Below are 23,129 nucleotides of genomic sequence, written 5' to 3'. Positions count from 1 at the left end.
ATTAAAAATCTCCCAGACTGGTTATTACATTACATATCATGTTGTACATTGGCCTACAGTATGTCCTTTGCAGCCAGAGCTCCACATTAAGGCTTCATTAACCCTTTAAATGCCACGTGAATTATTTTTTAAAATTGGTGTAAAAAATTGCCAAGCAAACATTTTTAGACATCATAATGACCTGTAATGTTTACCTTGTAAAGGAAATATACTTTTTTTTACTCATTTTCTATTTGACATGATATAACAAATGTGAGCGTTGCTGGCATTTTTAGCGGATATTTTGCACATCTCTCACACACAGAGCTGTTGGAAATTTTGGCGGACATTTTGCGCATCTCCCACAGAGATGTTGGCACTCAAAGGGGTATGGATGTTTGCAAGGGTCTTACATTGTACTGTGTATGGAAGGGGTGCGGGTGCAAAGGAAAGCCCTATGATACTGGAAAGGATGTGAGAACAGCATTTTAAAGTGAACATTTACCAAAAGTATAAATGGATTTTATTATTATTCAGAAAAGGACATTATTGTTTCAGGGATCATGTAAAAAACACAGAATGCTTTGAGTGGGCTCAAAGATCCACTTTTTGTTCAGAGTATATATTGTAGTGACAGGGTGTGGGGCCTGCCTGCTAATGATGCTGGATGCACACCATTAAATAGCTGGCATCAAAGCACAGTATTGCTGCTTGAATGGGGGCTACTATGACACTGACATCTGGATTACTATTTACATTTGAGGCCTAAAATGTATTCTACAGCTTCACTAGTGCATCTTTTCTCCCATGGAACTGAGCTAAAAGCACAGGCAGACACCTTCTGGATTGGCTTTTCCTGTAACACTTGGTTAATTCATAAATTTCTTAGCCAACAAGTCTCAACAATCTTTTGGTGCCATTCTAGTGCAACTCTTCTTTGGGATATATACAGTTTTTCAATAATGGGGCTGACAAATGTGTTGTTTTTTCCAAAACTTCTGCTGCAACATCTCATCCTACTGTACTGGCGCTGCTTACATATTAGGTTATGGGTTCCCTACCTCCTACTACACCTGGCAGTACTCCCTCTTATGGACCTTGGAGTACTCTGCGCTTCAGGAATGCAACACTGTGTTCAACATGTAACATTTTCTGTGAGTAAAACATATATTACATCTGAATTTTAACTTCCTTTAGCTGAAAAAACATGTTCAGGAACTGTGTGAATACACATTGGCCCTTTTTCTGGTTCACTCGCAAAGGCAAATTCCTTCTCAAAACCATGTGCACTGCAGGTGTGGCAGATGTAACTTCTGCAGAGAGAATTAGATTTGGGTTTTTTAAATTAGTTTTTTTAAAATCTCTCTGCACATGTTACATCTGCCCCACCTGCAGTGCACATGGTTTTGGCCATTTGAGAAGGAATTTGCCTTTGTGAGTGAACCAAAATAAGGTCCATATTTGTTGCACGCAGGAGGCGTGCACCGGAGCTGCAGGGCCGCCCGGCCGCTCACTCCCCCTTCTCCGGCGGCGCCTGGTCTGGTTGCTTAGCAACCAGGGACGCCGGGGATGATGTGGCCGGACGCAGCCGCCGACGGAAGCTGCTGGTTTTGCCCAGCAATGGTGGACGCCAGCAGGAGCAAGCGGCGGAAGCGCTCATCCCCACTCTGGCGTTGCTGGGCAGTGTGCAGGACTTCTTCTTCTAATTGTTGCCGTCTGGGTAGTCACCTGGTTACGGCTTATTCTGTGTTTATTGTGGTTTGTTCTGTTTGTGGTGTGCTATTGGTGTCAGGTCTGGGGTCTGTTGTGTTCCCGGCCCTGACCGTGGTGGACCAGTGGAGGGCGCTGTGTATCGGAAGGCTGGAGGCCTGATGAATGACATGCACAGAGGCAAGGCCTTGCGTACCGGAGTGTTGGCGGAGACCGTAAACAGAGGCGCGGAGTCTAACCTGCCAGCGGTATTCACCAGGGACCCCCGCAAGGGGATATGGACTTCGTTGCGTCTGACAGGCAGGTCGCGGCCCTCTGCCCTGGCCCTCTGGACGTAGGCTGTGAGTAGTAATGATACTGGAGACACGGGTAGGTGGAATAGTCTCTGGGAGGCTCAGTGTGAAAGTGTCAACACTGATGTCAACAGCAGGGTCGAAGGGATCACTCAACTGCACGGTGGTAATTGCAGGAGGCTTCTGGAGATGGTATGCCAGGTGAGGATGGAAACAGGAGTAGTTACTCGACTGCAGAGTGGAATGGCAGGAGTCTTCTGGAGATGACAAACCAGGTAGTAACGGCAGAATCTGCGAGAGGTACACGGGGAGACCGGATAACCAGGAGCCTTTGGAAACAGCTGAACACAGGAGGTACTGAGGTCAGATGAACACAAATTCAAGGCGATGACTGAAAGTTAGAGGCCGGAATATATCCCCCTCGCTGAGTACTGATTGGCTAGCTGCAGCAGCACCACCAATCAGTACAGGGAAAGAGTGAGCACACCTGAGAGGTATGCAGGTGTGTGGGTCAGAGGTTACCCTGGCTGAACAGCGGGATTGGATCCTCTGGTCAGCTGAGCGCAAGTGTCATGGCGGCGCCCATGACGCGCGGAGTCCAGCGTGCCGGCATGTCGATTACACGGGTCAGCACCAGCCACACATGGGACATCCTGCCAGACACTGACAGCGACCAGAGGCCTTACTCTCAACACTGACCACCGGGAAGGTAATGGACGTGGTCTCAGACGGGGCTGAGACCCACGGTTTGTGACAGTACCCCCCCCCCTTTTAGGGTGGGCACCGAACACCCTTTAGGCTTGGACGGGTTCTCTTCATGGAATACTTTGAGTAAACGGGGGGCATGCACATCTTCTGCATCTGCCCAACTCCTCTCCTCAGGACCGTATCCTCTCCAATCAATAAGATACTGGAGACGCCCATACCTCCGACGAGAATCAATAATTTTGTTTATCTCGAATTCTACTCCCCTGCTGGTTCGAACTTTGGGTAATGATGGTGAAGAAGTATGGAAGCGATTCAGGATGAGAGGACGTAACAAAGAGATGTGGAATGAGTTGGGAATGCGTAAAGATTTGGGTAACTTCAGTTTATATGCCACAGGATTGATCCTTTGTAGAACCGTGTAAGGACCGATAAATCTGGGAGCAAATTTCATAGAGGGAACTCTCAGTCTGAGATTCCGTGTAGAAAGTCAAACTCTATCCCCTGGACGCAACTCAGGAACAGCTCTCCTCTTGCGATCTGCAAAGAATTTGTACCTTGTTGAAGCTTTCTTGATGTTAGAATGAATCTCTCGCCAGATTTGAGAGAAATGGTTAACGGCTGCTGCGGCTGCAGGTACATCTAAAGCAGGTAAATCTTCAAAATTGGGGACCCGGGGATTTTGTCCATAGACTATAAAGAAAGGGGAATGACCAGTGGTAGTGTGGTACCTGAAGTTATGAGCAAATTCTGCCCACGGGAGGAGTTTCGACCAGTCATCTTGAGAGGATGATATATAAAGACGTAGGAAGGTCTCCAGATCCTGGTTCACCCTTTCTGTCTGACCGTTGGACTGGGGATGATAACCTAAAGAAAACTTTAATTTGATTTGGAATGCATCAGACAGGGCTCTCCAAAACCGTGCTACAAATTGTACCCCACGATCGGACACAATTTTGTTAGGCAAGCCATGACTTTTGAAGATATGTTGTACAAACAGCTGAGCCAGACTGGGAGCGGACGGTAGCCCGGGTAACGGGATGAATCGGGCCATCTTGGAAAATCTGTCAACTATTACCCATATGGTGTTATACTCTTGAGATTTGGGTAAGTCGCAGATAAAGTCCATTGAAATGTGAGTCCAGGGACGAGATGGAATGGACAGAGGATGGAGCTGGCCGGCTGGAGCTTGTCGGAACACTTTGTGCTGTGCACACTCTGGACATGAAGCCACAAACTCTTTCACTTCCTTGCCGATTTGCGGCCACCAATAGGATCTCTGAAGAATTTTTAATGTCCCTTGGGCGCCAGGATGCCCAGAGAATAACGACTTGTGTGCCCAGCAGAGAAGTTTCTGACGCAGTTCAGTGGGGACGAAGATTTTACCAGGAGGAGGCGCAGGCGACACTTGAGTGGGCGCAAAGGCGATGGGGTCAAGAATGGGCCGATTCTCCTGCAGGTCAGAATCCTCTTGCATGGAACGAGATAAAGCATCCGCTTTCACATTCTGAGTGCCTGGACGGTATAACAACTTGAAAGAGAAACGAGAGAAAAACAAGGACCAACGAGCCTGTCGAGGATTCATACACTGGGCAGACTGGAGGTATAACAGGTTTTTATGATCTGTGAAGATCGTCACGGGGAACTTGGCACCTTCTAAAAGATATCTCCATTCTTCGAGAGATAATTTGATGGCCAATAATTCTTGGTCTCCAATGGAGTAATTTCTTTCTGCTGGAAGAAACTTGCGAGAGAAGAACCCACAGGGGTGGAGTTTTTCATCATTGTTCTTTTGGGATAGTACAGCACCGACTCCTATGTGAGAGGCATCTACCTCAAGAAAAAAGGGTTTGTCGACATCAGGCTGGGACAGGATAGGAGCAGTGACAAAGGCTTGTTTTAAAAACTGGAAGGCTGCGACGGCTTCTGGAGGCCAGCTGGCTGGATTAGCCCCCTTCTTGGTGAGTGCGGTGATGGGTGCAATCAACGTGGAGAAGCCTCGAATGAATTTCCTATAGTAGTTGGAAAACCCTATAAAGCATTGGACTGCTTTGAGGGAAGTGGGTTGTGACCACCCATTAATAGCCTCCAACTTCTCTGGATCCATACGTAAGTCGAAACCAGAAATGATGTAACCCAGGAAGGGCACGGAAGGAACTTCAAAGGTACATTTGGAAATCTTGCCATACAGTTTGTTTCGGCGAAGACGAGACAATACTTCCTTGACCTGAGTTTGATGAGAGGATAAGTTTTTTGAAAAAATGAGGATGTCATCGAGGTATACCACAAGACAAACGTAGAGCATGTCCCTGAAGACCTCATTTACAAATTGCTGGAATACTGCGGGGGCATTACAAAGGCCGAAAGGCATTACCAGATACTCGTAGTGACCATCCCGGGTGTTAAATGCGGTCTTCCACTCGTCACCTTCACGAATTCTTATCAAGTTGTATGCCCCACGGAGATCCAATTTGGTGAAGACTCGGGCACCTCTTACTCGGTCAAAAAGTTCGGTAATTAAAGGAAGCGGGTAACTATTCTTGACTGTGATATTGTTTAAACCTCGGTAGTCAATGCACGGGCGAAGGCCTCCATCTTTTTTCTTTACGAAAAAGAAACCTGCGCCTGCTGGGGAACTTGAGCGCCGGATGAAACCTTTCTGAAGATTCTCTTGTATGTATGTAGACATAGCTTGGGTCTCAGGAATGGACAATGGATAAGTTCGACCTTTAGGAGGGAACTTCCCTGGGAGGAGGTCAATTTTACAGTCCCAATTACGATGAGGAGGAAGAGTATCAGCAGACTGCTCGCAGAACACATCAGCGAATTCACTGTAGACTTCAGGGAGCCCAGGAAGAATTTTTACATTGGCTGAACGAGTGGGTACCACTGACTTGATACACTGCTGTTGGCAATGAGAACTCCATTGCTCGATCTGTAGCGTCTTCCAATTGATGTTGGGATTATGAAGACGAAACCAGGGAAGACCGAGGACGATTTCATAAGAAGATTTGGGAATGACGAGAAATTTGATTTGCTCCTGATGCAGCATGCCGACTCTAAGGGTGAGGAGGCTGGTACAGAAACGAACCTCACTGCCTGGGATTCTGCTGCCGTCAACTGCTGTAACAGCTAGGTGTGGAACTAATGGTTCCATTGGAATCTTCAGTTTAGTAACCAGGTCTTGAGAAATAAAATTCCCGGCCGAACCGGAATCTGCCAAGGCGGTGCTAGAATGGGCACCGGCAGGGGTATCCAAAGATACGGGCAAAACAAAGTCATTTTCTGGGGGAGATTTCACCACTTGACCCAACCTGACTCCTCCCTTACAGGTTAGGCTCGGTCGTTTCCCGAACGCTCGGGACAATTATTAATGAAATGACTAGGAGCAGCACAATATATGCACAGACGATTGCGCTGCCTACGGGTACGTTCTTCGGGAGTCAGTCGTGATCTACCCACTTGCATTGGTTCTTCACGCGTAGGAGACTCAGAACGAATCTTGGGAGAAACTTTGGGAATTAACTTCTTGTGTTTTTCTAGTCCTCTCTCACGAAGACGTAGATCAATCTTGACACATAGGGATACAAGATCTTCCAATTGGTCAGGAAGATCGCGAGATGCCAGCTCATCTTTAATCCGGTCAGAGACTCCTAACCAGAAGGCAGCTGTCAGGGCTTCATTGTTCCACTGTAATTCAGAAGCAAGCGTTTGAAAGTGGATTACATATTGCCCCATGGGGCGGGACCCTTGCTTAATCTGGAGGATGTCGGTAGCTGCTGACATGGGTCGACCTGGCAAGTCGAATATGTGGCGGAAGGTCTGGATGAATTGGTCATAGTCTGCCAGCAGCGGATCCGCTCTTTCCCATAAGGGTGATACCCACTTCAGGGCAGAACCAGTCAATAACGACACCATGTATGCAATTTTAATTCTGGCCGTAGGAAAGTTCTGAGGGATCAATTCAAACTGAATTTGGCACTGGTTGATAAACCCTCTGCAGGTCTTGGGGTCACCATCGTATTTGGTGGGTGCTGGCAGGTGAAGACGGGAAGGTAGGGCTGGTGTTACTGACCCTACAGGAGAGGTTGACACAGAAGTCGACAGGGACTGTTGCAGGGTGTCCAACCGACTGGACACATCCTGTAGGAATTTAATCACCTGCTGCTGAGTGGCTTCTTGGGTCTCCATTCTGGCAGCAACATTTTGAAGAACCGCTGGTCCCACACTTGGGTCTTGAGCCGAGTCCATCGGCCTTGAATTTACTGTCAGGTCTGGGGTCTGTTGTGTTCCCGGCCCTGACCGTGGTGGACCAGTGGAGGGCGCTGTGTATCGGAAGGCTGGAGGCCTGATGAATGACATGCACAGAGGCAAGGCCTTGCGTACCGGAGTGTTGGCGGAGACCGTAAACAGAGGCGCGGAGTCTAACCTGCCAGCGGTATTCACCAGGGACCCCCGCAAGGGGATATGGACTTCGCTGCGTCTGACAGGCAGGTCGCGGCCCTCTGCCCTGGCCCTCTGGACGTAGGCTGTGAGTAGTAATGATACTGGAGACACGGGTAGGTGGAATAGTCTCTGGGAGGCTCAGTGTGAAAGTGTCAACACTGATGTCGACAGCAGGGTCGATGGGATCACTCAACTGCACGGTGGTAATTGCAGGAGGCTTCTGGAGATGGTATGCCAGGTGAGGATGGAAACAGGAGTAGTTACTCGACTGCAGAGTGGAATGGCAGGAGTCTTCTGGAGATGACAAACCAGGTAGTAACGGCAGAATCTGCGAGAGGTACACGGGGAGACCGGATAACCAGGAGCCTTTGGAAACAGCTGAACACAGGAGGTACTGAGGTCAGATGAACACAAATTCAAGGCGATGACTGAAAGTTAGAGGCCGGAATATATCCCCCTCGCTGAGTACTGATTGGCTAGCTGCAGCAGCACCAATCAGTACAGGGAAAGAGTGAGCACACCTGAGAGGTATGCAGGTGTGTGGGTCAGAGGTTACCCTGGCTGAACAGCGGGATTGAATCCTCTGGTCAGCTGAGCGCAAGTGTCATGGCGGCGCCCATGACGCGCGGAGTCCAGCGTGCCGGCATGTCGATTACACGGGTCAGCACCAGCCACTCATGGGACATCCTGCCAGACACTGACAGCGACCAGAGGCCTTACTCTCAACACTGACCACCGGGAAGGTAATGGACGTGGTCTCAGACGGGGCTGAGACCCACGGTTTGTGACAATTGGTGTGGTGTATTTTGCTTGTGTATACAACTCGGTCACTGGTGGATCGGCGACTAGGTCGCTGGCGCGCTCAGTAGCGTTAGCTATTTCGGCAATTCGCCGCCTACTTATTTTTCCCAGTTAGGTTCATTAGTCAGTTTACCTCTTGTTGTGTACTTAGGATTGTCGATACTTTGTCTCTCCTAAGACCTGGTGGCACCTGGCTGGGGCGAGACCTAACTTGACCCCACAAACGTGGCTATTAGAGGTGAAGCCTTAGTTCCGCAGGTATCAGCCATCCTCGTTCAAAAACAACAGAGTCAGAGTAGGACTTGCCGTGGCCGTCCTAAACAGTGGTCCTGGCTTCACACCCGAAATCCGTAACAATATTGTTTGGAAAGGGGAGAAAACTGGTTAACCTGTGGTGTGATCCACACATCCTGGGTTATCTGACCCGGGTCATGGTAAAAGGACTTGAAGATTATCTATCCCGAAAATACAGCAATTCGTATTCGTATTGATGTGTAGTAAATTTCCCCCTATATATCAACAGATCATGCAAACAACAGGTACAATTTAAAAGGGGTCGGGTCTGTGGTGTGAGATGAATTTTAGCTGCTGTAATTCAGCTTGAAACCATTTTCAATAACCCAGGTTTGACCCGGCATTTTGGTGTAAAAGGGGTATTAATCTTAATTTACAAAATGGTTATGTCATTGTTATTATTTGCCTTTTCCTCCTACAGATACATTGACATCCATCTTACTTGCTATACTTTACCAGAGTTGGGCAGAGGTTTCCTGTGGACCTAGCTTACATTTATTGGTGTATCTATAATAGGTTCATGGTGTGTGGTGCTCCAGGGGGGCCCACACTGTACACCATGCACCCATGTAAATATACTTACCTATTCAATGTACCACAGCAGCCAATGTGCAATTTTCCGGGTGATTTGTGCATACTTAGTGCAGATGGCCAAGGGAACAAGGGTGCCATGTTCCTAAAGACACTGTCCCACTCCTCTCTAAATCCACCCATGATTAGATCTATATCCTCAAGGTGAGTAAAGGCACTGCATTTATGAATCATAAGGTGAGTGATGAGATTCAGGGCTGCCACTAGGAGTTTTGGGGCCCGGTACTGATTTCCAGTCTGCCCCTCCCCACCCCCCCCAATCCTCTCCCTCCCATCATCATCTCCCCTGCCTCCCTTCACTCACAGCAGGTCCCGAAGCACAGGCTTCTTCAATGCAGGACGCCTGCGGCCAATTAAAATGCAGCACAAGCTCTGAGTGAATCAGAGCTTGTGTACCAGCAGCCACTCTGATTGGCTAATGGTACACGAGCTCTGATTGGCTCAAATGCCGGCACAGCGTTTTAATTGGGCCCCAACATCCTGCATTGAAGAAGCCTGTGCTTCATTCAGTGCGCTGGCATCACAGCGGAGGCAGTCGGGGGGAGGGGGAGGGTGTTTGTTGCGGTGGGCAAAATGAGCTTCAGGGAAATGTTGTGTAAAAAAATTATATTTCCTATATGAATAAAAATGGTTGCTAGGCAATTTTCACATCTATTTCGACAAATTCCCTTGGCACTCAAAGGGTTAAACTGCAGCCTGCATTGCAAATCATGTTTTGTGACATCACTATAATTTTGCGAAACAAAGCAGAAACAAAAACTTTTCTCATCTGCAGTTCTCCGGCAATAGAATATACTACCATTTCATATCTTTACACTTTTGTATACTGTATTCCTTTAACTGACAATGAGAAAATAGTACCTAACGTAATGAGTACTTACTCGATAGATAGTATCAGTTCCATTTTTGTACACAAAAGAAGGTTTTACCTGTAATAATGAGGGAGAAACAATTTAATTTCAGTTAAGATCATACATATACCATTGCATAATACAATAATACACAATGGAGGTCATTCTAGTTCATTCTCCCCATTGCGAATATGCATGCGCATATTCATTTATGCGCACATTCAGGCCATCTTTGTGGATGGATGTGGCGACTTGCATATCCGCTGGCCCTGTTCGAACGAAGTAGTGCGGGTGTGGGGCATGGGTCGCACACATGGGAGTGCCCAGAGTTTTATGGGTGTTCCCATAAAAAAACTGGGCACTTTCATGGTAATTAGGCTGTGGCGTGGGTGCCGGTGGCAGGCAGCTGACGTCACCTGATGTCAGCTACCCGCCCTGCTCACGGAGATGTGCGCCGCAAATCAGAAAGTGAATTAAATTTGCAAGTGCTTTAGAAATCATTCGATGGTCGGCGACCATCGAATGATTTCTGCCCTGCACGCAAGCTGCAAATGGATATTTATGCAAAGCATCCATTCGCATGCGGCGGCCGTTCGTGTAGCCGGTGTTTAGTTACAGTAGCTTGCAAAAATTCGAAATGCAAAATTCTCAGCTTTATGATACAACCAGAATGACCCCCAATACGTAGAGCCGGAGTCCTTGAAAACAAAATAACGTAATGTAGGATTTTGGGGTCATAGCATAAACTTATCTGAGGTTCAACAGTAGTAATTTTATGATAACCATAGCCCATGGGAATGCCCAGCGGGGGGCGGGCAGCTGCCCGCCCATCTCCTAGACAGGAAACTCAGAGATCTGAGACATCACAGAGGTGTCTCAGATCTGCGGTCGCTGGAGAAATCATTTGATGGTCGCCGACCATCGAACGATTTCTCCCCCACAACCAAGGCTTCAAATTTATAATTATGCAAATCATCAATTCAGGGATCGTGGCGTGCGAAGGGGGCGGGGCAGGTGGGCGGCATATGGGGGACTTGCAAGGCTGCGAATTTCAATATTAACGATATTGGCACTGCCGCGGGTCATCTAGTGTGTACATGGGTTCATTTTCCTTCTTTGAGGAGCTACAGTAAATTATTTGTGTTTTATTTTTCTTCAGCCATGTGTTTTATTTATTGCGATAGAATACATGTGTAGTTTTTGTATCTCCAGTAAAGTATATTTTAACATTTTTGTATTCTAAAATATTTTTTTTGCATTATTTCATAATTGGAGGACAATTGGAAAGGTTACTCCTGTCCATTGGTCATATTTTACTAAGTTCTACAATAAGGAGGTATAAAATAAGCAAATAGAATTACATGTGCCGGTTGTGCTGAATTAGAATTAATGGTGTGTAAGATGCCAGCAGATTACAACATTTGGGCATTCTGTTTAACAGTAAACGTGGGCCTTGTCATTAAGCGCCTAAGGCAAACTCCAATATGTCTATGGATAATTGGAAATAATTTTCCTATCTGAGTGTTGGGCATTCCAAATCATATTGCAACATTTAAGCATTATCTCACATAATTAGTGTGTAAGTCAAACATTTCCCCTGGGTTCCTATTAAAATACTCTAACACCAAGTTCCAATCACAGTGGAATTTGTATGTTGTGTCCAAGTTTTATAATGCTATGAATGCAGGATTACTTTTCCCCTGCACAATTTATTAGCTTAGTTGATATATATAAAAAGCATTATGCTTACAAATGACCTCTGTATATTTGATATTTATTAAAACATTAAATACCAAATTATTCACAGCCCTAAAATAATCATTTGGGGTTTTTATTTAAAAAAGATGATGGGAATATACTTTTCTATATTTATATATTTTCGATATTTTTATATAATTAAACATAGTATCAGCTTTTAAAATTCAGTTGACTGAATTAAGAGGTCATTCAGGTTAGGTTGGATTTGGATGAGTCTTGCTCATACTGGACATCTTCAGAACTGTCCATCTGCACAGTACAGCCTGTACCTGTCCGATAGTGATACTAACGTCACTTGCATAATTTATTGAATCATTCATATAGTTAATGATCTAATTATATTATCTATTTCTTATTAACTGTGAACAAATACCTTCATTTATCACTTTTGAGTCACATGGTCCCGCAGTGCAATTTATTTTATTATTTTAATTTTAATTATAATGCATATTGTTTAAAATATTGAAATCAAATTTGTGCTTTGTAATGTTTATATGTTTTCATGTATGAGCATGTTTATTCTGTTCTCCAGCTGATGCCAGGTGAGGTGTATCTGATGTGCTGTAAGTGTGATGAGATATAGCTCAGTTCCACTATTAGATACACAGGAGTCAATTTACTAAGATGGGAGTTCTTTTGAAGATGGGATTTTGCCCATAGCAACCAACTGGATTCTACTTACGTATTTAGCACCTGTTAAAAGATAATAGATAGAATCTGACTGGTTGCTATGGACTTCAATAGAACTCACATTCTGATTTTGATATAAAGAGGGAAAGGAGGTTGATTTCCTTCATTCATGTTCCTCGCCAGCTGTTATATCTCCTATCTATTCAATTATATACTTTTTGCAATTTAAACACCAAAATTGTGTTAAGATCTGAACCAGGTCGCTTTTCAGATGCAAAAAATTCACATGCTTGGGATTTCTAAAGAACCAAACCACACTTCTCTGTTATTTATGAAACAAAAGCACTATTAATTTAATGTTCAGTTGGTTTGAGAAGAAGCTACAATAAATAAACATGGGTGCTAAAGTAAACATACTCATTGCAAAAAAAACATATTGCTTGTATTTGAAAACAGGGCTCTAATATTCCAAAATTCTCCATCTGGCATCCTACTTGCTTCATAGTGCCGCTGCTATTGGACCCAGAGTTGAGAGGTGCCCACCTTCCCTGACAAATTAACATGTGTTATAGACATTTCACACCATTGGGTGATACATAAGGGTCCTTTTCTGTAGACAGGTAAGGGACATTAGTTATTGTGAAGAGGTATAAAATGAACTTGAGGGCATTATAATGTTACACCAGTGCACGATGTAGCATTAAAAGAAAAGCAATGTAACGTAGGATTTTGTATGCAGATTCACTCAGAATATAGGCATGCCACATATTATTTTGATCAGTAGAATATGCTTGTTCTATTTGCTCCATTTTAATGGAACAACTCACAAAAAGATGCCCTGCACTGCCGAATCACTAGATGGGCTGTTTAACGTGAAAGGAGGCTAAATGTATGTGGATACATCTGTATTGTTCAGAAAATGAACAAAAACATTATTATGGCATAAAATTAACAACTGCTGCAGAAAGGTGTTCCTCTAGAAGCATTGGGACAGGGTTCCTTTCAAAATTTTTCAATGGGCCCACAAAGTTGGCTATGCCCCTGTTTCCATTCCCTTCTTACACCATAACATTGCCCCTGTCACTTAACAATTCCATAAATGCACGGGATACGGGTCGGTTGGGTGACCTAAAGATGGTCCACAGTCATTAGGTCGACACCACTAGGTCAACATACTGGAAGGTCGACAGGGGTCTAGGTCGACATGGCACAAGGTCGACAGGACATTAGATTGACACAAGCATTAGGTCGACATGGTCTAGGTCAACAGTCAAAATGTCGACATGGGGTGTTTCACTGTTTTTTGAGCCGACATATGCTGACAGGCTGTATTTAATGCCCTACCATCCACTAGGGCATGATGGGAGAAGAAAATAGTGTGCTGAGCTCAGCGAAGCACCGTGCCGGAAGCATGGCACGCACGGCGAGCCATGCGAGGGGACGCGGTGCACCTAAAACAGTGTCCATGTGACTGTGTCGACATTCGGATAAAAAAATGTGAAAAACCCCATGTCGACCTTTTAACTGTTGACCTAGTCCATGTCGACCTAACGACCTGTCGACCTTGTGCCACGTCGACTTAGACCCCTTTCGACCTTCCAGTATGTCGACCTAGTGGTGTCGACCTAATGACTGTCGACCATCTTTAGGTCGACCATACAATCCATACCCAAATGCACTTGCTACCAACTCACTAACGTCTGTACTGTGGTGAATATTTAATGATGTGATTGGTCTGTTATAGTCAATGACAGGAGATAATGAATTCTAGCATATTGTTTATGTGGTACTAGTCAATGTAATTTTAACAACACTTCCAATTTAGGCTTTGCTAATGCATAGTTCTTACTGATTTCCCATTGCCAATGAGCTTGAGCCTTTTCTTTCCATTCTGTGCAGGGCTGAATTCTTCTGGTACAAATCCTCTAGTTTCTTCTCCTCCAATCCCTTTCAATCTATTAAACTGAGATTCCTTCAGACCTTTGCTGCAGTGCCCGGCTGCTGGCTGGGAGGTGCAATTTCTTGGACTGGATTCAGCAAAAGTTGCAGAGTCTAAATGGCAGCTCCCTAAAATACATATATAAAAAAGTAATAGCAGAAAACATTGCACCATTGGAATTATGGTCACATTCGAAATATCTGTTTTAAAATAAAAACAAAAAAAAAAATTTAAAGCTGCCTTCTAAGCTTAGCTGCATCTATAAAATTGCATTGAGGTTTTTTATTATTGTAGTCAGAGCCGTAACTAAGCATTTTGTTGTCCTTTAGCATTGGTGCACCCCACCCATATTTTGTGTGGTAACACAGAACTATCAATTCACATTACACCACACCACACAGTAGGATCCATTATTCAAATTACACCACACAGTAGTTATCATTATTCACATTACACAGCACAGTAGCCCCTGTTATTCACATTACACTACACATTACACCAAACAGTAGTACTCCTTATACACATTACACCATACAGTGGTCCTCATTACTAACATTACACAGCACAGATATGTCCATTAGTCCCATTACACCATACAGTAGTCCCTGTTACACCACACAGCAGTCTATTTTATTCACATGACACCACACAGTAGTGTTTCTTATTCATATTGCACCAGACAGTAGACCCCATTATTAATGTTACATTACATAGTAATATCCAATATTCATATTACACCACACAGTATTGCCCCTTAGTGATATGGAGACATTGCATACACATACAGTTATGGTACTTATGTCAAATGCAGCAGTTTTTTTCGATAAACAAAAATAAGGTACTTGTTTCCTAGCACGGCCACACTGATCATGATCATGGGCATCGTTAGTAAAAATCGGGGGCATCGCATGCACTAAAAAATCGGGTGCGATTTCCCATAGTGAACAATGTTAAATGCCTCAATTTACCCAAATCATCATAGGGAACAATGGTAAATGGTCCAGAACCCCCCAAAAACACCCCTGAACAGTGAAATGGCCCCCCAAAATTAGTTTACGCCACCCCACGATCAACGTGAACCCGAAGCGTGGCGAGCGCAGCGGTACGCGTCCTCCGACCTTTTCATACCCCCACTATCCACGTCGGCGTGGAGTTGAGAATAGAATAGTGTGGCGAGCGCAGCGAGCCACCGAGCCCGAAGCGTGGCGAGCGCAGCGAGCCCCTCGAGGGGATGCGGATACCTGTGAAGCCCGCGAAGGGACGCGTTTACCTGTGAAGGTATCCGCGTCCACTCGCGGGGCTCGCTGCGCTCGCCTCACTATTTTATTCTCAACTCCACGCCGACGTGGATAGTGGGGGTATGAAAAGGTCGGAGGACGCGTACCGCCGCCCCTCACGGGCTGGCTGCGCTCGCCACGCTTCGGGTTCACGTTGATCGTGGGGTGGCGTAAACTAATTTTGGGGGGCCATTTCACTGTTCAGGGGTGTTTTTGGGGGTTTCTGGCCCATTTACCATTGTTCCCTGTGATGATTTGGGTAAATTGAGGCATTTAACATTGTTCCCTATGGGAAATCGGGGGCATTGCGTCTGGACCATTTAAGCCTTTTTTAGCCGCCTGCGATGCGACTGACGCGATTTTGACTTTTTTCAATGCATTTCAATGGGAAATCGGGGGCATCGCATCGGTCGCGTCGCAGACCACTAAAAATTACACCCGATGCCCGCGATTGTGGCCGTGCTAGGAAACAAGTACCAAAAATAATGTATGAGCATTAAGCACCGGGTAAAAGGGACTGTCATAGATGAGAAGAAGGCATACGAGTACCCCAGGAGCTATGAGGCTGCATAGAGGGAAAATTATTTTTCTTCTCTGCCTCATTCTCTCTTCCCTTGCACTATTTTCTCACTTCTCTGCACTCTCCTTGCTCTTCCCATAGGATCTGATCTTTTTTTTTTGTCTCTTTCTCCCGATGCCCAAGGTTCTGATACAGATCAGCCCAACAAATTTGGTTCCAACCCTAATGGTGGGGGTTTGCATATGTGCATGTGAAAACCCCAGGAGCGAGCAGCTTTGGTGAGTTCCACACCCGCCGAGCTGTTCACTCCATAGTGGACGGCCAGGGGGCAGAAGAAACCCAACGTTTTATGAGTGCGCCCATCAAAATGCTGGGCGTACCCCTGCTAACACAGGCATGTTAATACCTGCTAGGGGCGGGCTGATGACGTCACATGACGTGAGCGCCCGCCCCCAATTTGGTGAATAGTAGAAAAGTCAGTCCAGGGAGCGACCATCAAATGATTTCTCCTCCTTGACAAACAGGTCTGAATCAGGCCCTAAGCTCATCTATCTCATTTTCTTATGTCCATATCCTTGTTTCTGATATAGTCCTCATCTATTTGACCCTCTCCCTATAAACACTCTTTTCTCTCCTGAACATTATCTCTATACTCATACCTTATTATTTAAAGCTGCTCCTGGTAGTAAGAGCCGGGTAGCAGCTCCGCAATGATGTTGACAGTGTGATTTGACTCCGCCCATCATGTGGCTTGCATGCCCTCCCTCTTCCTGGGAGAGCTGTGTAGGGACTCTTCCAGTTCCGTGTTTCTCTGCGGGAGCTGGGGCCGGTCGAGTCGGGCAAAATTGAGAACATGGGTGGGCAGTACTACTTATTGCCTCTAATTCTAGATCATTTTGACAGTAAATGAGGAAGCAACACTTCAGAGGCGCATGTAACCTTATCAGAGTAATGCAAGGAAATTAGTTAACACCAGGGATGAGCATTACGAGCATTTGGTAATGATGTTTAGATTAAGAAATGCCCCAGAAGTTTTAAGAGATTTACTACATTTCTTAGTAGTTCTCTTCTTGATTTTATTCCAGTGATTTTTCTACTCATTGAAGACATGCATCTGAGGTTATACAGCATTTGTGGGTCAACAAGATATTCTGAAAACTTGAGAAGTGTCTCCACCTCCCCTTCCTGTGCGAGCACCATGCCAAAAGTGCAGGTCGGCGAAGGCACCGGCACAGAAGCCCTGCACATGCACATAACCGATTATGTGCATGCACAGTGATTCAACATCGGTCCCCCGTACGAATATGCGGGAGACCGATCAAATTAGAATCAGGGCCAAAGTACAATACTATATATGTTATTCATCCGCAGATTAATGGTCCCAAATGTTATATAAACTGTATTAAGTCAATTGTTTCAAATCACTTTTTGTCATGAGGTTATCAGTATTGGCGACATTTTGTAGATGTTTTCCTAATGCTGTTCTAGATTTTAAAATGGAGAGCAAAAAGAATACCTCCTCTGGGGTCCACAATTTTCACTACAGCTCTTGTCTTCGTGCCAAGAACAGCATTCACAGGAGAATTTAGAATCACTTCAAAGGTCTCATCGTCTTCTTCTAATCCATCCTGGGTAATTGCTATATTCCACGTCTTGGTTGACACTCCTACAACAAGTAAACATTTCAATTACTCTTTTAATTGCTATTTCAAACAACCTAGTAATAGAGAAATATATTAATTAGCATGTCTGCAGTTAGATGGGAAGAGACGATGGATGCCATTGTGCCCGCGAAAATCTGATTGCTCGCCTACTGTTATCTTGAGTCACAGAGCACGCCTGCAAGAGCCTCTGGATAGACTTATTTAACCTCTGATCTACTGTATCACATGCAATATGTATTATTCCAAATCAATGTAGAAACATTCTTCCTTACCATAAAAGGTAATAAGCAACGTTCCATAAATCCAAATTTGAATGCTAACTTACTGGCACACAAATGGCTGTATAACTTATACAAATGAAAAGGAGACTTTTTCTGTAGCGGCATTGTATCTAATCGCAGTGTGTTAATGTGTTTGTTGATAGATGGCTTAGCGTTTCCCCCAGTTGCACATGTGTAGTGAACGGCTTCGCCTCAGTTTCTTCATTCCTGAAAAGCTATTTTGCGCAGTTGGATGCATGATGGAGTCCTCCGGATCAGTGCAAAGAGCTGTTATCCAATTTTTTTCATGCAGAAATGTGTAGAGCACGTTCAAATTGCAGACATATTGCTAAGTGACTATTTCATTAAGAAATAGACGATACAAAGACAACACGTTTAATTAGAAAAACAATTCAAGCACTATAGAGGATATAATATTGTAAAAAAAGAGTCTTATAGCCATCTACAGTATAGTGCATGCTATATAAAACACGTGGTTCATTCCACTGTAGGAATGTAATCCCTCCAGGAAAACCACAACTGGAGACTGCACTGGTGAGTATGAAATACTCCATAGAGTTTGAGGATGCTCGATAGTGTAATTCAAGATGGTGCTCACTTGAGGGATAGTTCACAATTAATCCCATCTGGTTATATTGATTTACCATACGGGATTGTAAAACTAATAACTAGATTTTCCATTTTTCCATTCCAGTATCCAGACAAATAACATCCTAGCTTAAGACACAAGCAGCGGCAGGTAGTGGATGCTGCAAGAACGAGTAGGAGAGAGCAGACAGTTTGTCAAATTCCTTGATTTTGGATACACAGGGCCATAACTAGGAATGTCCAAGACGTACCATTGCACAGGGCACCACTAGGCAGAGGCCCTATTCTGCATCACATGTTAGTTTTTGTTTTAGCCAATCACACCTATTGCCCTCACTTCTCCCTAAGCACCTTCAGTCACGCACTCTTCTATTTATAGCACACATTTCAAAATACTCTCATACTTCCAAAACAAGAAAAAACAGCTCCATAAGTATGGTGTCTGCAATACGGAAGGTCAGGGATTTTTTTCTGGTATTTTTCAATATGTGCTTTAAATAAAGGAGAGTACAAGTGGGTACTCCATGGGGGATCTGATGAAGCAATGTGCACTGCCCTGCCCCCCCCCCCCCCCCCGTTATACAGTGCCGGCTTTTTGCAGCACCGTATAGGGTGAGACGGAGCCATGATGATGCAATCATGATGTCACGCCCCCGATGAGCCAACCTTCCCACCCAGTCATATGAATACCACACTTCCCCTTCCTGTAGAAAAGGTCAGCAAAGTAGGCAAGTATGAACTAGGCATGAAACAGTTACCAATTGGTACAAGATTCAGGCGCTTTAATGGGTTGGATTTCTAGAATCAGCTGCTAGAGGAATGGGTAGTCAAACCCTTTAGAGGTAGATATACAGAGAATATGTGTTAGAGCACAAATAGCAGTGCTAAAAGTAAATTAATAGTGGGATTGTCTGTTTAAAAATGAATAACCATTTATTAACATAAAAAACACAGTGCAAAATTAAAATACACACACACATAAAGTATATCAATGTTTGTCGCAATTTGTTTGGCTTTTGGAATGTAATAAATTGGAGAGCATCCATAGGGTTTAGTTGCTTGTGGTGTGACAATCATTGATATACTTTGTGTATATATTTTAATTTTGCATTGTGTTTTTTATGTTAATAAATTGTTATTCATTTTTTTAAACAGACAATCCCACTATTAATTTTCTTTTAGCGCTGCTAAGTATGAACTAGGGGCAAAATGAACTGGGCGCACACAGTGAATTAACATTTGCAACAAATCTGTGGGTAGATTTTGCAGTTTGTAATTATCTGTATTGGCGCATTTGTAATGCAGGAAATATTTTTTTTTTTAAACAACCTTGACACTGAACTCAGTCAACAACTGCTATTTGGCAGTAGCTACAAATTAAATGCAATTTGCATAATTGTATCAGATGGGCTTGCTTGTAATAGTGTTGACGTCTTTTACTGGCCTTCCTTTCCATGCTATATTTTCTTTTAATAACTCTGGCAGAAAGATTCATTTTTACTAGTGAGACATTACACAGTAACCTACATTCCCACTTAATGAAGATCAGTAGCGACTGAATTATTTGGACTGGACAAAAATCTTCATGTTATTTTATTGCAAAATCATCTTTGCAAACTACAATCTTCATTTCACTCTATCATAGTTTACAGGTTATGAGTGAAATAAACACTAAAAAGTGCGCTAAGTCACACCTGTAATAGGGTAACAATAGTAAGAAGAATGTGCAATTTTTTAGTAAAGGGACAAATACGTTGGGCTCCTCAGTATTTCAAAAACAAGCACTGGGCTTTTGAACGGGTGCTGGTTCCAAAAATATGGGGGACATAAAGAGTAGGAGTCCCCCATATTTTGGAACCAGCACCGGGCTCCAGCAGCCAGCGTTATAATGCCACAACAAGGGGACACCTTTTATACAAGGATCCCCAGCCAAAGCATTATCACCTTGGCTGGTTAGCCCTGGCCGGGGTCCATGGGGTAGTGGGTCCCCCCAGCCATCTCCGTCCAGGGCTGAAGCCCGGGGCTATCCCCGGCACCCATATGTGAAGGGTGCCCTGTTGATAGTTTGTTTTAAAATAAAATAAATAGTATTGGGTTGTACTGTGAAACTATAAGTCCCAGCAAGCCTCCCCCACATGCAGGGACTTGATGACCCACAAGTCCTTGCATGCAGGGTATAAAAGCGTCCCCTGGGAGTTGTAGTTCCACAGCATAACTAATACTAAAACAAAGACACCAGTAAAATAAAAACTTTATTAACATACATACAGTACACTCATCTACCTTTGCATGTAGCCTTGGTCCACTTGTCCAGTAGATAAATCCAAAATGGACCTGAAAAATAATATATACTCACCTTCACCAGTGTAGATCGGTCCTCTTGTGCATGTCAGCAGTCGAAGGGTTAAAAAAACCCAGTCCAGCACAATTGAGGACAAATGTGAACCCAATTAACTTTGCGGTCAGGTTGTTTGGCTGGTTCCCATTGTAGGCATTCATGTTAAACTCAACATGGGCTCCTACAGTGAGAACTGCCCACAGACTCCCATGTTAATTTCTTAACATGGAAGTTTATGGAGATGGAAACACTTAATAACGCTCAGAGCTCCACTGGAGCTCAGCCCTGATTGGCTAAGGGGAGTCCCATTGACTAACATCACTGGGATTCCCCTCATGTGTAAGCATGCAGATCCTCAAGTGTGCTGGACTGGATTTTTTAATTTTTTTAACCCTTGGATTGCCAACATGGAGAAGAGGACAGATCTACATTGGAGTAGGTGAGTATATATATATATATATATATATATATATATATATATATATATATATTTTTTTTTTTACAGGTCTATTTTGGATTTATCTACTGGACAAGTGGACTGAAGCTACATGTCAAGGTAGGTGAGTATGTGGATTTATGTTTTTATATATGGTGTATGCATGCAGAGCTGGATTAAGGCTCTGGAGGGCACAGGGTACTTTAGACTGGAGTGCCATGAGTTCTAAAATTAAAATCATAATACAAATATAATATTATATATATATATATATATATATATATATAATGCAGATTGGTTTTGGCACTCACTAAAATGTACAGTATTACTGTCCCTACTTGCCTTCCATATGTTAAGGGGATGCACCCAAGACAGCTGCAGTAGATGGCACCACTCAGGTGAAAAACTCAGAAACTGCCTATTGATAGCCAACGTTTCAATGAGCTTTACTTTTTTGCATCAGGGCAAATGTATTACAAAAATGTACTCATCATTTATGTGTTTACATCCAATTACCCCAACATCTGAATGAGCCATGCGGCTGCCAGCCAGAGACCGTTCATCACCATTAAAAACTTTATAAAAACTGTCAAGAAATACAAACTTTGGAAATGGAACACTGTATAACAAATATATAATATACAATGTAGCTGAAACATAAACATTCTAACAAGGAATACAAATAATTAAAGAAAACAATTATGTCCTAGCATCTCATTCAACCGCGGGGACTTAGTGAATCAATAAAAAAAAATCCACTGTGCCTCTCTTTGCAATAACACTTTGGACCTATTCCCCCCTCTCTCCAATGGTGGGATGTGGTCGATAATTTTATGTTTCAATGCAGTGGGTGAGTGACCCATTACTGCATAATGTCTAGCAACAGGTTGTTCACTAGTACTTAAAACAAGAAAAAAAACTAACAACCAGATCTTCTGTCCAAATTGGTTCAATACAGCTAGTAGTGTGGCCACGTATAGCTGTAAAATCATACTGGCCAATAATTTTGTCAGATATTTACCTGGCCTGACCAATAAAAAGCTTGTGACCAGTTATTCCAGGATGCGGAATCTCTGTGATTTTCTTGTACACAATTTTGATAAATCGAACAGTAACACCTTCTTTGGCACACCTAAGTTAGGCTGTGTAAAATTTGCAGGATGTGTCACATGCAGCTATATATGGACAGGTGACACCATCAAACATCCATTTAATAATAAAACATTTCCCATCAAACATTAGATGTCCTGTTGTACTAAATTTCTTGTGTATTTCCCTTGTGGCAAATATTACATAGGTAAAACTGATTGCCAATTTAAGGTATGAATGGCACAACACAAGCAAGCCATTCATGCACTGGTTTTAAAAGGTACCAGTGAACAACCTGTTGCAGTAATGCAGTAATGGGTCACTCACCCATTGCATTGAAACATAAAATTATCGACCACATCCCACCATTGGAGAGAGGTAGAAATTGGTCTAAATTGTAATTGCAAAGAGAGGCACAGTGGATTTTTAACCCCTTCCCGACATTTGACGTACATTTACGTCATGGTCGGGATGTACTTCCCGACACATGGCATAAATGTACGTCATGCCATTAAACTGTCACTGCGTCTATAGACGCGGTGACAGAGGGACGATGTCTGCTGTCCCTGACAGCAGACATCTTCCCTCATTGCCCAGGGGGGGCAGCGATGCCCCCCCCCCATCGGCGATCGTTGCGATTGGCTGTTCAAATGTGAACAGCCAATTGCAGCGTTTTATGAGTTATGTGTATAATTTTGACTCTGCTGCCCCCTAGTGTCCAAAAAAAATAAAAGGAGGTTGAAATAATGATTAAAACATAAAGTATACATATGGTCTATGTTAGTTATTAACTATTTTGAGTGGTATGATTATTTGTCTCACAAGCAGAAAATTTAACATTTTGCAAATTGCAAAATGTTCAATTTTTTTTATGACATTTTGGTATTTTTCACAAAAAAAAAATGACTGTATCGACCAAAATGTACCACTAACTTAAAG

General features: G+C 43.7%; 1 protein-coding gene across 4 annotated transcripts in view; it reads right to left on the bottom strand.

The window, feature by feature from the left end:
* Nucleotides 1-23,129, bottom strand: part of FREM1 (FRAS1 related extracellular matrix 1) — a 232,723-nt gene that overhangs the window by 23,688 nt on the left and 185,906 nt on the right. For all 4 annotated transcript variants that reach the window (XM_083185856.1, XM_083185865.1, XM_083185875.1 and 1 more), the window contains 3 exons: nt 17,311-17,460; nt 13,908-14,125; nt 9,701-9,748 (listed from right to left, as the gene is read on the bottom strand). In XM_083185856.1, coding sequence (XP_083041982.1) covers nt 9,701-9,748; nt 13,908-14,125; nt 17,311-17,460 — 416 coding nt within the window. The remainder of the gene's footprint in view (nt 1-9,700; nt 9,749-13,907; nt 14,126-17,310; nt 17,461-23,129) is intronic.

Source organism: Crinia signifera, chromosome 1 (assembly GCF_055691185.1).
Source record: "Crinia signifera chromosome 1, ASM5569118v1, whole genome shotgun sequence".
NCBI lineage: Eukaryota > Metazoa > Chordata > Amphibia > Anura > Myobatrachidae > Crinia > Crinia signifera.
The sequence above is the reverse complement of the archived record's forward strand: the minus strand, read 5'-3'. Positions and strand labels throughout refer to the sequence as shown.